The 15050-nt window shown below is 45.9% G+C and overlaps 2 protein-coding genes across 6 annotated transcripts; one reads left to right on the top strand and one right to left on the bottom strand.

Moving 5' to 3' along the window:
• The first annotated feature begins 3911 nt into the window (after positions 1-3911).
• On the top strand, positions 3912-5871 carry LOC123113245 (auxin-responsive protein IAA30). Its single transcript, XM_044534441.1, has 4 exons — positions 3912-4440; positions 5038-5379; positions 5498-5559; positions 5654-5871. Exons 1-4 carry the CDS (start codon positions 4121-4123, stop codon positions 5689-5691), a joined length of 762 nt encoding a protein of 253 aa, XP_044390376.1. The 5' UTR covers positions 3912-4120; the 3' UTR covers positions 5692-5871.
• Positions 5872-6979: 1108 nt separating this feature from the next.
• On the bottom strand, positions 6980-14462 carry LOC123113244 (F-box/LRR-repeat protein 17). Of its 5 annotated transcripts, none has more exons than XR_006455977.1 (12): positions 13778-14461; positions 11801-11902; positions 11150-11294; positions 10884-11068; positions 10490-10594; positions 10268-10365; positions 9924-10159; positions 9776-9842; positions 9613-9698; positions 9087-9177; positions 7373-7449; positions 6980-7294 (listed from the first exon to the last, which is right to left on the bottom strand). XR_006455977.1 is itself a non-coding variant. In XM_044534440.1 (11 exons), exons 1-10 carry the CDS (start codon positions 14275-14277, stop codon positions 7420-7422), a joined length of 1554 nt encoding a protein of 517 aa, XP_044390375.1. In that variant the 5' UTR covers positions 14278-14462; the 3' UTR covers positions 6980-7294; positions 7373-7419. The 5 variants fall into 5 exon arrangements, 3 of the variants coding, with proteins under 3 accessions (XP_044390375.1, XP_044390372.1, XP_044390374.1); XR_006455976.1 differs by having other exon boundaries at positions 7373-7471; positions 13778-14460; XM_044534440.1 differs by lacking the exon at positions 9087-9177 and having other exon boundaries at positions 13778-14462.
• Positions 14463-15050: the final 588 nt, after the last annotated feature.

Raw genomic sequence — 15050 nt, forward strand, 5'->3', positions numbered from 1 at the left:
TCCACCTCATTGATCAGGTTTCACTTGTTGATAAGGTGTCGAGCATGGCAGGTAGTTAGGTGAAACTTGTCTAGGCATGTGGCAGCTCACCTCTGAAGATACATCTTTAATGACACCCTTCCAAGTGATGTGTCGAATGAATACAAGGTGGATGGGCGAATGGCACAAAAGAAGAGACCAGTCTTGTCGGAGAGCTGCATCCACAAGACACCTCATGGTGCAGTAAATGAATTTGTCCTAATCCGTCAGAGTTAGGTATTTGGCACTGTAGCCACTATTTACAATGTAGATTTACTATTTTGCCACTGTGGTGACCCCTTAGTCTATAAAAGAAGGCGCATGGCTACCTTAACAAAGGTCAAAATCTTGTCCATTCTACGCGCGTAGCAGCATCTCCTGAGCAACTTGTCGGACATGCGCTCATTATAGCTGGACACATATATACACAATCAATACACAAAGCAGGAGTAGGGTTTTATGCTTCACAGCGGCCCCAACCTGGGTAAACACTGTGTGCTCTCTGCTTGCCCTGCTCTTTGTGCTCGTTGATCCCTCTAGCATCTGACGATCCCTTTGCGGTTCGACTGGAGGTGTCTTGTGGATGGAGCTTGCCTCTAAAGATACAGCTTTAATGACACCCGTCCAAGTGATGTGCCGAAGGAATAGAAAGTGGATGGGCGAACAGCACAGAAGGAGAGACCAGCCTTGCCGGAGAGCTCCATCCAGAAGACACCTCGCGGATGGAGCTCTCTGACAAGGCTGATCTCTCCTTCTGTGTTGTTTGCCCATCCACCTTCTATTCCTTCGACACATCACTTGGACGTGTGCCACTAAAGTTGTATCTTCAGAGGCGAGCTGCCACATGCCCAGACAAGTTTCACCTAACTACCTGCCCCGCTCGACACCTTATCGACAAGTGACAACCTAATCGATGAGGTGTAGCGGTGGCAAGGTAGTGGGATTCTTGTCGGGCTCGGAGCTTGTCGGGCTTGAGTCTTGGTGGCTTTCCCCGGCAAGGATCTTGCCAGGCTCTGGAGTCGTATCTTCAGCGTTTCTGATCTTCATCTTCTGAGATCTTCTTTGCTTCTTCACAATTTGGTCTTGTGTTTGTCTTTGGTTATCCTCCATCAAGCCTTGCTGTCGAGAAGGCTACCACTACTTGTGCATAAGTCTAGGGTATTAAGGACCCTATTCTTAATACACCAACAATGACCAACCCGACAATCATACCCAACAGGTAATGATCATCAACCCCGACACCGCTACATCTCAAAGAAACCCCAACGAGAGTGTCTCGATCGAAGACCATGGGCACCACCAAATCCACGGAGACAAGCCAGACCATAAGGACAACCCAAGAGACTAATGGCTATACATCAAGTAGTTGCAGATGCCTTTCCTGTGACGCGACTCTTTTTTCTTTTACTTCTGAGAGGCTCCTCCCCAATCGTCTTGCCAGATCCAGGGCTAGCCGCCTCCAAACGTACGATCAAGCAAGCTGTGAAGCTCTATCTCAAATAAAATCTCATCGGCCTTGTCACGCACAGACACCACCTGCATAACGGTCATGTGCGAGTGGGTGGCCACAACGTCGAAGCCTCCACGGTCCACAAAGGCGAGCAGTTGGCTGGGCTCCAAAGGATCAGGCTCAACATACCGATTGCCTCAACATCATCAGCCATAGGTACCACTGACACGATGGACTCAGCTATCTCTAGATGCTCACATGACGTAGGTGAATCATGTCCCTTGCATGAGGTCGCCGCTGATACGAACTCCATATGCTCCATAGAGAGAGAGAGAGGCGAAACAGGTCTCACACATAGCTGTTGAAGCTCCGACATGACCTGCAACACGGGAGAAACGACCACAGAGATGGCCTTGCCCACAACGGTAGGCGACATAGGAGGCAAGGCAGACAATGACGATAAACTGACCCCAATGTGAGGGGAGAAACAATCGAAGTGCTCTGACCCCTTGTCTTCCATGAAACCAACACCAAAAACACCAGAAACACCAGAAGGACATAACGTCGAGCGGTCGGCGACATAGTCCGCACGAGGGAGATCATGCTCAAGGCAACCCCCGCCCGCTCAGAAAGCTCCCAACCCGCACCAGCAAGCCTCGCGGCAGCTTGGACTAATGTGCCAGAGTGGACTGGAACTCCACATCAGACGGGGTTGCCGAGCAAGTGATGTCAGAGACGACAAATGCCCAAGACCCACAATGAAACGCCTCAGAGGGAAGTGCAGACTTCATCGGACCTTCACAGGAAGCTGAAGCTTGACGATGCTCAATACCGAGGCGGGGCACGGGCGACATAACAAGGTATGCCAGCGAACTGAGTGGACGCCAAGGGTTGTGGCACTCACGCGTGCAGTGACTGTTCTCCAAACAGCGGGAGGTTGGTTCTATTTTGTATGTACAATCAATTTTCGTCTTGTATCTATAGCCACCTCTTAACCAACCGAATAACGTTTCTATACAAGAACGAATGACCGATCATAGTTGCCCCCCTTTCTAAATATTTTTTTTTAAAGATTTCAATAAGGGACTACACATGGAGTAAAAAGAGTAAATCTACACTAAAATATTTTATATACATTCATATGTAGTTTGTATTAAAATCTCTAAAAATGATTCGTATTTGAAAACAGACGGAGTAGATTCGAAAAAATACACACCTACAAACCCGAGAGATGAGAAGGCCCCCACGTGATCGGAATCCATGCACGTGAAAAAGCTCTGGAAAACAAACTGTGTGCGTGCCAGTCCCACAGGAATACGCAAGGCGCGCACACGTGAAGCAACAACGGCACACTGGAATTGAACGGACGGCAAAATCGTGCACGCGTGCGTCGTCGGCCTTGGCCCCCTGCCGGGGCCGTACACGATGTGCAGCAAAAAGTCACGAGCTCGTAGCCCCATTCATCCGCTACTGATCCCTACACCTGTACGTCGGGCTAGGGACCAAAAACATCGGCACATGCATGCAGGGAGCCGCAAGTATACGTGAAACGTAGGTGTGCCCACCTTGTGGGCACTCCGTACGGCACAATCGGGTCAGGGGCCCAAAGAACAGTCGGCTGAGAGCTCCCTCCCGTGCATGCACCCTGTCCAGTGAACCAGCTCTATCGGAGAATTTTAAATATGTACTCCATGTGTACTACTCCCTCCGTCCTAAAATAAGTGTCTCAACTTTGTATTAGATCTCAAGACACTTATTTTAAGACGGTGGGAGTATATTTTTATGATAAATCTAATGAATCTAGTTTGATGTAGTAGATGTTGACATGTTTTTCGACTAGGAACAAATGAGAACTTTCTCTCTTTTTTTGTGAGGTGTAGTACAGATACAAGCTACTAACTAGTAATATGATATTTATATGTCAAGTCCGTCTGTTGGGTTGGATTAAACGGACCTCCGGCGTAGATTCCTGCCAGCTCCTCGGAGCGGCGAGGTTAGGATTTCTCGCGATGTGTACGCTTCTTTAGATTGTTTCAAGGATTCAACGGCGACGATTGCGCTTTCGGGATGCTGGTCCTTGGGGGCACATGAATGAAGACTTCTCAGCTGTCATCGACAAGGTCATGCCGGTTTCGGTATGGGAGCGACGATAATAACGCGTCGGCGGCTTGTTCTGGCGGTGGCAATGGTTGTTTGGTGGTCCATGAACCTCGATGTAATGAGATGATTCGTTGCCAGCATGTACCACAATAAATACTACTGCTATACGTACTTGCGTTTGCGTGCATGGGCTGACGGTACGATACGTTGCACTGACACAACCATCGGTAGCACTCCATTGGAATGGAGCGTGTACGTACCATTTAACCTACTTTTGCACGGACATGGCCAAATTGCATACGTATCCTGTTCATTCTGATATTATATAGGGATTTCTATTGCAATATCCTACGCCACTTCCGGCAAGAGGGAACCATACTCTTTTGTGACCATCCACCCGGCCGCCATCATCTCATTCTTCGTCCCCTCCCGTCTATTTGTGCTCTGCTCACAAGCCAAGCCCAAGCAGCAGCAGACACACGCGAAAGCAAACTCACAAGGAGGGGCGAAGAAGAAACCCAAGGGCGGCTGCTGCGTTGGAGCAGGAGACCAATGGCGGGCCTCGGGTTCGAGGAGACCGAGCTCCGGCTCGGCCTGCCAGGCGGCAGCAACGAGGCCGAGGAGGCGGCCGCCGCGGTGAGGAGCTCCGGCAAGAGGGGCTACGCCGAGACCATCGACCTCGTGCTGAAGCTGGAGCCGGCGTCGGCGGCCGCGCCGCCGTCCGAGGACGGCGAGCAAGTGGCCGACGGCGTCGCGGAGGCGCAGCCGTCTCCGGCTGCTGCCGACGGGCAGTTGAAGCGGTCGCCGAGCCAGAGCAGCGTGGTCACCACCCCGCAGCCGGACGCGGACCCCGAGAAGCCGCGCGCGCCCAAGTACGTCCTCGTCGTCCCTCGTTACTTTTTTTTTTGCATGCCAATGTGATTCCCTGTTACGTACTAGCTCTCTCCAGAAAAATGTCAAGACCCTCCCGTTCTCTCAAAGAAGAGGATCATTCATAGTTCTTAGGATGAAAGTGCTTTAATTTTCGGAAGAAAAAGGTAGTGCGTACTATGTTTTAGAATTAGCCTAGGAAAAGGAAACTAAGCTTGCATAATTACAACATCATGCGTGCATGTTTCACTCTAGCACACAAATTTTAGTGGCATGCACGCTTGTGTGAGGGGGAAAAGAGAGAGGAAAAAGCACTTTTGCATCTGCGTTTCCGGGGAACATTTGGATCTGAACTGGATACGCGGGCACGTACACTGATAATGCAGCAACGCATGTGGTGGTGGGGTGGGCGCAACAATGGCACGGGGAGAACCGCAGCTAGTGCCGGCCCTGCCGACACGATAAAAAGGGGCATATTTTGGCCCTGCAAAATGTCTGCGCACTGCATGTCCTCCGGCCTCGCCATCATCATCATCACCACCACCATCATCCATGTGAACGATTATGAACTGACTGATTGATGTTGGCACGTGGAGCAGGGCGCAGGCGGTGGGGTGGCCGCCGGTGCGGTCGTTCCGGAGGAACATGCTGGCGGCGGCGGAGAGAGGGGGGGCGGCGCTGGTGAAGGTGAGCATGGACGGCGCGCCCTACCTGCGCAAGGTGGACATGGGCACCTACAAGAGCTACCAGGAGCTGTCCAAGGCCCTGGAGAAGATGTTCAGCTCCTTCACCATCGGCAACGACTGCTCTCAGGCTCAGGCTCAGGGGATGACGGGCATGAACGAGAGCAAGCTGGTGGACCTGCTCAGCGGCTCCGACTACGTGCCCACCTACGAGGACAAGGACGGCGACTGGATGCTCGTCGGCGACGTCCCCTGGGAGTAAGTAATTGGTTAAAGCGCATGCATGCCATGCATGCATGTTTTCTCTTCTCATGTTGGTGTTTCTCACTTACTAATAATCTCTTCTTCTTCTTCTTCCTCCTCTCGCTCATGGCAGGATGTTCGTGGCGTCGTGCAAGCGCCTCCGGATAATGAAGGGATCAGAAGCCATCGGCCTCGGTCGGTGCCTCCTCGACCATGCTCTTAATTCTCAGTTCTACATCTGCATGATCAGCGACCGTTTGCTAACTCCGTTTGCCTTCTGTTTTTTCAGCGCCAAGGGCAATGGAGAAATGCAAGAGCAGGAGCTGACCGTTTGCTACCATTTCAAGATTACGACTCTTGCTTGCCCAACTCTGTACCATAATATACTACGTACTCCTACTTCCTATGTTTTATCTTGTTGTTACACATGTGTAGTATGTATACGTGAGAAATATGTCATCGGCATGTCACTGTTGTTTACGTACAATCAAATAGTATTTTCGTTTAGCACGCAGAAAAGGCAGAAGATGCCCTTCCATTATTATGCAAAAAAGAACAAGTCAGATGGTGGCTACCCTACCACTACCACTACCGGTTCCACTGCAGGGATCTTGCGGTTTGTCCAACAGCAGTGCTCAATTAATCAATTATCATGCTGCCGTTGGGCAAATAATCGCCCGGCAGCCTTGTTTAATTATGATTATGAAGCTGTTCCGTGGTGTCCAGGTTCATTCCTCTGTGTTAATTAGACGTGCCTGTACACAAGAAACATTGCCAATGTTTCATGCGCTGGTGGTGTGATGCACACTCAAAAACGTCGCCCATCTCCATATCTCCAAAGCCAGCTACGGGAGGGGACAAGGCCATGTGCATATAGGGCCGGATAGGGTGATCATGTTCTTATACAAAATTATTTTCTTCTCCCTTTTTGAGCTGAGTTCTTATACAAATTTCAGTTGCGTCATACTCCCTCCGTTCCTAAATATTTGTCTTTCTAGAGATTTCACAAGTGACTACATGCGAAGCAAAATGAGTGAATCTACACTCTACAATATGTCTATATACATCCGTATGTGGTAGGCCATTTGAATCTCTAAAAAGACAAATATTTAGAAACGGAGGGAGTACAATGCTGCATAGCTGTATTCTATGGAAAGGGTACGATCTATTGCTCCCTCGTTAAGCAATTAAAAGGGTGCAAGGTTGGCAAAAATGAAGTGCCATTATTTGCAGCAACTTCAGTTGTTATTACATCCAAAAAAAAGTAGGAGTAGTATCCAAAAGGCGTTTGCGAGGTGAAGGTACATTATATATTACGCAAGACATGTTTCCTCGGGGGATCTTGTGTCCCCTCGTGACGCTGACAAGCTTAAAGAAGTCTTTCAATTGCTCCAACTAGAGCAAGCAAAAGAATCTTACATCATTTTCCTCCGTCTGGCCAGTCCTATCAAGTGGGATGACAGCAAGATAGCCGACATAAAAAAGCTATAACATTCTGAAAATTTCTCCCTCATAACTGAAGGAAAGGCATTTCAGCAAGCACCCGGTCTAATAACAGGCTAAGATTGGTTTTATATCTGTCTGTACTAAGCAATGCAGCTGAACATGCCTGGCAGAACAGTTTAAATGATTCACAACTTTATTGCACCAAAAATAATACTACTAATTAGGCCATGGATACCCAAAACCAGTTGATGCAAGTTTCAATTCCATGTAGCAGCTTATACAACAGGCACATTACATATTATGGGTTTGGAGGTGCACAAAACAAATAAATAAATACTCGCCAATTGTCTAATTTCACAAATCAGAGTGCGCACAATGAGCGGTTCTCTAGCTATGGTTATGTGATTGTTATTATTAATCAAGAATCAAGATGAACAATGCACTCCGACCGCTTGAATCCAATCCATATTTTGTCCTCCGGTAACTGAAACAAACAAGAGAGTCAGCACATGCACTGGTAGGATGCTTACGAGATACACAAGATCGGTGAAATGATGCTTGCCTGCTCTTGTGGAAATTGTGAGAGCTGAACCCGTTTCGAACCGTCTGCTAGCCGCTTGCATGGAAGATGTGGTTCAGCTGCAGCGAACTCATTCAGAACCTGGCAAAATTTGTGGCAATACATTGGAAAACGAAGAAAGTGGTAATGCTCTTTCACCTTTGTTGAGTAACTGATAGCTCAGATGCAAAATTGTAAAGGTAAGTTGGCGGGTTTTCTTTATTGTACCGGTTAATTTGTTGGGTGCCACTATCTTTTGCGAGTGTGTTGCTGTGCTTGAATTAATAAATCATTGCAACTCAATTTAGCTCTTTCAGTTTGTTTCCGTTTCAAAATTCCAAACTAAATTTTACTCTGGTTCATGTTTGCGTTAACTATGCAGTAACATGTGTGAAGCTTGAACCAATTGCCGACTACCGGTAAATTATGATATATGGCAGAAAAATGTTCGCTAACAGCATTATACTATAACTATGGCTTCATTTTAGAGGTTTACCACCAGAATGTTTCTCCACCACACTCTAGTGCCAAGAGTATCAAAAGCAACTAACTATGTCATTTTCAACTTAACGAATTACACCCTCCGTTCCTAAATATAAGTCTTTTTAGACATTTCAAATGGACTACAACATACGGATGTATGTAGACATTTTTTAGAGTAGATTCACTCATTTTGCTCCGTATGTAGTCACTTATTGGAATCTCTAGAAAGACTTATATTTGGGAACGGACGGAGTATATGGTAACCTGATACTCCATCAAACGTTGCCTGACATATGGATAGCATGGGGAGTCACGGCCATCACTAGTACCGTGATATATCTAACATCCACATATAGCCAGATTGGTGCCAGTAATGCCTCGGATTATGACAAATGATACAAGGTGACAATACTATGGATGGTAGATCAAGTGCCAACCTGACAGGAGCAAGAACTCAAAACCGTCAGGAGATTGATGAGTGTACCTAGGTTTTGGATATACAGGTGGGCTTTAGTGGTATCCTTCATGTGTGCTGTTTGGGCCTGTAGACCTACAAAGTTGGAGGGCCCAGGATGTCACCTGAGCCTGCTCTATCCTTTTAAAAGGAAAATAGAACATCTCAAATGATCCCAGGTCCATATGAGCCCAGGCCAAAAACTACTTTCAAGTGTTGGAAACAATCAGACAAAAATCATTTTTATAGTTTTGGAAACACTTTGGGGGGGGGGGGGGGGGGGAAATCATGGTCCATATAAGCCCAGGCCAAAAATTCAGTTCTATTTTGGTTGATATCTGAAACTGCAAGTTTTAGGCAAAATTTTATGATCATGTATGTGCTCTGTAACAAAAATACTCTGTATATTTACAATTAGTATACACTCCTAAGTCCTAACTTGTTTTATTTGCATACCATACAAATGGTCAGATTTTTTATCCAAAATTTCCAGGCTCATAATTCTTCGTACAATGTGTATATACAATTGTTTTTCTGACTGATACAACTTTGAAGTGATGTTTTTGAATTGTTAACCGGCAGCAGAAAATCCGCAGTTGGGAAGTATGCTACTATATACTTTCTTAGGTAGGCTGCAACGACTGCTTTGCGGTGCATAAGAGATAAGGGGTTTGTTACAACACCTTAGGCTACAACATAGTTACACGCTACATAGGGCAGACTGTAATAATGTAGGTGCACTGTTTCCAATAGTATGATTCCTAAGCTCAAGAAGCTTACAGCCTGATACACCTTCAGCTTCACAGCTTACTCCTTGCTAGACTCCAGTTGATACACATTGCTTCATTAGATTCTTTCTGTTTATCAGTTTCTGAAGGGAAAAAGGCAAGCCAAAAACCAAGAGCCAAATTAAATTATTTTTTCCACCAAATAGGAAAATGTCACTATTTTCTCTAACTGAAATGCAGTTCAGACAGGAGTAAACTTTTTAGTTCAGTTCTGGTTTGTCTGGTTCAGTCTAATTCTGCACACGCTTGCCCATATTGGGTGGGCCAAAAACACTGGTGAGCAAAATTCTTAAACAATATAAAGCTAATGCTGAGATAGCATATTTCTCACTTCTTTTTTGAGATTATATTTCCCACTTTCTGATTGCAAGCGGTTACTGCTTAACACTTCAAACATGTTCATCCAATAACCTTGAAACTACTGGCCAAAGCACACAAAGAAAGGAGTTTTGGAAGAAAGCTCAAGCTGAAATGGAAGTTCACTTTGGGGGTGAGGAAATGTTCTAACAAAGTAATACCTGGTTTTTTATTGCACCAATCAACATATCTTGGCATCCAAATGCATGTACATTCTTCAGATTTGGGCACTGAAGTAGCAGCCGCTCTGCGAAATATTTCAATTGTTTATAATTGTAAAAGCGGCTACCAACTTTACAGCCTCATGAAAAAGTGACACAATACCTGGGTGTAGATTTGTACAAGTGTTGAGGTTCAGATCAATCAACTCTGGGCATTTCACATACAAAGCCTGCCATATGTGAAATTAGTAACAAGACTATATCCATAAAGGACTTGAGTGAATCTCTGCTGGCAAAATTTGAAGGCTTACATCTATTGCTGAACAGCCCCATAGACTGAGCTTCTTCAAATTATCATGCTTTATGATCAGCTTTTGGCGCATAGGTTGCTTTTTTAAGGTGGGTAATTTTGGGCACAATCTAATCCTTCCATTGATCTCACCAAAATAAGCCCCCTGTTTTTCATTCTGCAAGTTAGAACGTAAGCTCATTCCACAGTCCATGAGCTGAAGAAGTGGCAATTGTGCTGTTGCAGCCTGGATCCCACCTAGAAAACACAGAGAGATTCTTAACACTGGAACATGTAATGGTTGACTGGCGAATTCATTTTCGGTGGAGCGGAAATAATAAACCATGAAATTCATATAAAGCTTACATGTAGTAATATTTGGGCAGAGAGCAAGGAGCAGCCTCGATAAAGTATGAGGGAACGCCTTGCAGATCATACCAACACCACTATCACTGATGCTAGATCTGAGGTATAATCAAAACAAGTAACTGCATAAGCTAATTTGAAGTATCACGCCATAGGAAAATAATCATCACCTTTATTTTAATTCCTTTAGTTTCATATCCCAAAGGATATATTGGAGCTTACCCACTTAAATCAAGCAATTCCAAGCTTGCACAAGATCTGACGATAGATGCAACAGCTGCATCTGTCATTTTTGAACCGAGAATCAAGGATAGCATGCACAAGCCCCTGATGAAGCAATAATGAGATTTGAGATTTAGAGGTTGAAATATTATGAAACTGGAATTATAGTGAGAAGAGAACTATAATGCTATAACTCAGATAAAACAAGATTCTGGCTTGGCTACTTTGGGTCAGCCTGAGCGCTGGGAACAGTTTGTTTTCTGTTTTGTCTCGTTTCTAATAAAAATGGGGCAGGGGGAACCCCTTTTCTTCAAATAAATAAAAGGAAGAACTATAACGTTACAGCTCAAATACAACAAAATTGTGCTAAGAGCATGGTGGGGTAGAAATATACCTGAGGTTGGCAGCCTCTAGAGCGGACACAGCTTCATTAGATAGTTGAATTGATGATATGTGCAAATTTCTTAAGTTAGGGCACGATCGGCCCAGGCCATCCATCAAACTAACCAGGTCAGTACATTCCGAACTTTGTTGTGTGAAACACAGGGAGAGCTCGCTCATATTAGGGCAGCTTATGACCTACAACAAATTTGTGTCCAATGAATTCATGCCCACAATAAAGTTGATATAACTATAAATACTAGTAGCACACAATATTACCGATTCCGAAAGGGAGCAAAGATCTGATAGCCAAAGAACATTAAGGCTTGAAGAGCTTAGATTAAGAAAACCAAGATTAGAGCAGCCACCGATTTTGAGAATTGAGAGAGAATGCTTCTCTGAAACAAGTCGACTTAGCTCCTCTCTGTTAGAATAGAACAACTTAAGTTAATATAGGAGCTGAACACGTAGATTGTGTGAACCTTCTATCCATTTGCATGACATTGCTATTTCAAAATCGACGCATATTCAACACAACTTGCATGGTAAGAAAATGGAAAATAGACTAGTTTCATGCAAGCATAGCATAACATGGTGTGACAAATCAACCAGCAAAAGATCCAAAAAAATCAAACTGCAATTGCATTACATATGAAAAAATAAGTTGAAATCCTCATTTACAAGGTAAAACTAAAAGCACGCCTTAACTGTATCTGACCTCGCAAGGTAGGCAACTATTAGTTGAGAAGCTAGCACTTGCAAAATAAAAAGGGAAGACACCTTTATAACTAGTGATTCAAATTATAACAAAGCAAGTGTATTTGATATAAAATAGTGTAAACTAAATAAATAACTAAATTTCAAAAGAGATATATAGATGCCAACATAGCGTTTAGGATATATGAGTAATGTTAGAGATTTACAACATACCCAGTCATATTGTTGATTGCCTTGTCGGCCATGGTGATCTCCAGAGTTTCCAAACTTGAACAGGAAAATGCAAGACATGACAGCATGGTGGCATCAACAGCACTGAATCAAACATATACAAATAAGATATATGTCCCCAGTGAACACCTTTTATCGGCATAGGAAACAAACACGGGAGGACTGGAACTAGATTAATTGTCACTGCAGCCAGATCCAAAACAATGCATGGCTTTTACTTATCCACTCACACATCAACTTAGGTGCATATATTAATTTCATTGCAAATAAGCAGGACAGAGAAACATATACTGAAGCACAAAAGCTAGATTAACCATGTTGGTTCGACCATATCCAGAATACCACGATGTATTTACTTCACTTTTGCGTCAACTTACGTGCATATTATTATTTCACTGCACATAAGCAACAGCTGGATGTGAAAACCTTGACACAGAAGACAAGCGGTCTTGTCTTGTCATTAATAAGGCCCTAACTGCACACAACAATTACACGCACAGAATTCTAAAACCAGATGGTGGCATCTATAATCCTATACCAGAATAACATGAATGATAATCAATGATCAACAACCTGGGATCATCTATTGATCATGTATATAGAATAAGAGCTCTAGCAACTACAGCATATGTCACTATGTCAGTATAAGCCAACTTGTCAAATATAAATTTGATCAGTCACAACAAAGAAGACCTGAAAAGGCTCATTTTGTTTGCACTACAAATATATGGATATTCCTTCTATGCAGGCAAATACAACAAGAAACATTATCAAATACTCCCTCCGTTCGGAATTACTTGTCTCGGAAATGGATGTATCTAGAACTAAAATACATCTAGATACATCCATTTCTGCGACAAGTAATTCCGAACGGAGGGAGTAACTTATTGCAGCAACCAATTTATAGTGCTTTAATTACTAGTTTGTGGTTGTATCCTCACACACAGGCTCACAGCAAGAGATAGGCAACAATAATTTTATGTTGGGAAATAGCATATACTGTTCTCGCGGTAATTGCGCATTTGGCATCACCGTAGACCAACCCAATTGGTTATGCGCTTTCTACAATCCAACCCAGCCCTGCTGAAGGGTTTACAACTAAAACACAGGTAAAAGTTCTCCAAATCAATCTTGCAGCACCAACAGAATATTGTCCAAAACACAGACATCTCCGAACCCATTACCTACCCAACATGAGTTTCATCTGGCCACCAAATCATCCAAGAGCATGTCAAATTCAATATCCACAAAGACATGCATGATCTTTCATAAGCGAAGCTAAAAATGGCACAGACTGTCAGCAATTTCCATGATACCCTCTACTTTGACAAGTTCCTACCCACAAACACAAATATAACCTACTCCCTCCGTCCGGAAATACTTGTCATTAAACTAGATGTATCTAGATGTATTTTAGTTCTAGATACATCCATTTTCATCCATTTTGATGACAAGTATTTCCGGACGGAGGGAGTACCACTTAGCAATCCAGAAATAAACATCCTGCAGCCAGTATCAGATCCGACGTCCGTTCACCTTGGAAGTCGTCCAGAAATCCCAGGTTCTCGATATACTACTCCCTCCGTTCCTAAATGTAAATCTTTGTAGAGATTTCACTGTAAACCACATACGGATGTATGTAGATGCAATTTAAGTTTAGATTCATTCATTTTGCTCCGTATGTAGTCCACCTAGTGAAATCTCTACAAAGACTTATATTTAGGAACAGAGGGAGTACTTGTTATTATTGTATTTATTTATATTACGATTTTATTAGGAATATATATACTACTCCTCCAGTGGTTATTTGTGTCGTAGTCTTTAACCATAAAAGCTGTTGCATAACAGCTCGTGTCCGGAGCAGGCGCCGATCGAAGATCCAGCATCGATCTGGCCAGATCGCGTCAAATTCGCATCGCACGGGACAAGATTTGTTCAGATTGGCCCGGGTCCCCTCACCTTTCCATGTGGAGGACGAGGCGCGAGAGCGCGGCGCAGCGGGGGAGCAGCGCGCCGAGGAGGCCGGCGGCGGCCGGGCGGAGGCGGAGCTCCTCGGCGACGCGCCAGACCCGGTCGGCGCAGTCGCGCCAGGCGCGGCTGACGGCGGCGGCGTCGAGGACGCCCCTGGGGCCGAGCCGGCGCAGCACCTCGACGACGAGGTCCACCGGCACGGCCCGGCCGCCCAGCTCCATGGTGCGGCCGTCATGGTCGGGCCTGGGCTTCTTCTCGGGGGAGGAGGGCTCGTCGAAGGAGAGGGCGCGGCGGAGGCGGGTGTCCCCGCCGGAGGAGGAGGGCGACGGGGAGGGGGGCGCGGCGCCGCCGTCGGCGGCGGCCGGGGAGGGGAGGTTGCAGACGTGGCCCTTCTTGGGCTGGCCGCATCGGCCGCAGTTGTAGCTGCCCCGCGTCTTGGGGCGCGGCGGCGGGGGCGGCTTGGCGGGCAGCGAGGAGGAGGAGGACATGGGGTTAGGGTTTGCCCCGGCGCGGCTAGGGCTGGGGCGCGGAGGGGAAATAGCTGGGGGGTGCGGCGGGAGATTGGGGAGGGATTGGCGCCATTTTTTGGGGCACCGCAGGAGGAGACCCGGTGGGTGGACCGGACCGGATGAGAGGGTGTGGCGGAGATGAGCCGAGCCCCGCCGCGAGCGCCCACGTCGACGTGCAACCCGCGGCTGGCTGGCTGGCTCGAGATTGATTTTCTTTTCCCTTTTTTTCTTTTCTTTTCTTTTCTTTTGTTGTTGGCGAAGCCAGAGTTGAACAGACGACCGAGGATGATGCAAAAAATCGCACGTGCTTTCGAATGGGAACTAGTGCGGGTTTCCGGTTTGCGTTGCAGGCAGCTCCGCACCTTTTTCTTCCCTCTTTTGGTTGAGAGAGAAGTTCGGGTTTGATGCGGTTGCACCTCCTTTGGCCCTACTTCCTTGGAACGTCCGCGAATCGGTTGACCGGGCAAAATAGGCATTCTCCAAATTTGAAAATGTATTCCACGTAACAACACTCGAGCTAGCAAACACAAGGAACATTTTTTTTTCGGAAAAACTTCCAATCTATTCATCTTCAATCATGGCAGTACAACGAACACCAGAAATAAAAATTACATACAGATCCGTAGACCACCCAGCGACGACTACAAGCACCGAAGCGAGCCGAAGGCGCGCCGCCGTCATCGCCCCTCCATCACCGGAGCCGGGCACAACTTGTTGTAGTAGACAGTCGGGAAGTCGTCGTGCTAAGGCCC

This window comes from Triticum aestivum, chromosome 5B (assembly GCF_018294505.1).
Source record: "Triticum aestivum cultivar Chinese Spring chromosome 5B, IWGSC CS RefSeq v2.1, whole genome shotgun sequence".
NCBI lineage: Eukaryota > Viridiplantae > Streptophyta > Magnoliopsida > Poales > Poaceae > Triticum > Triticum aestivum.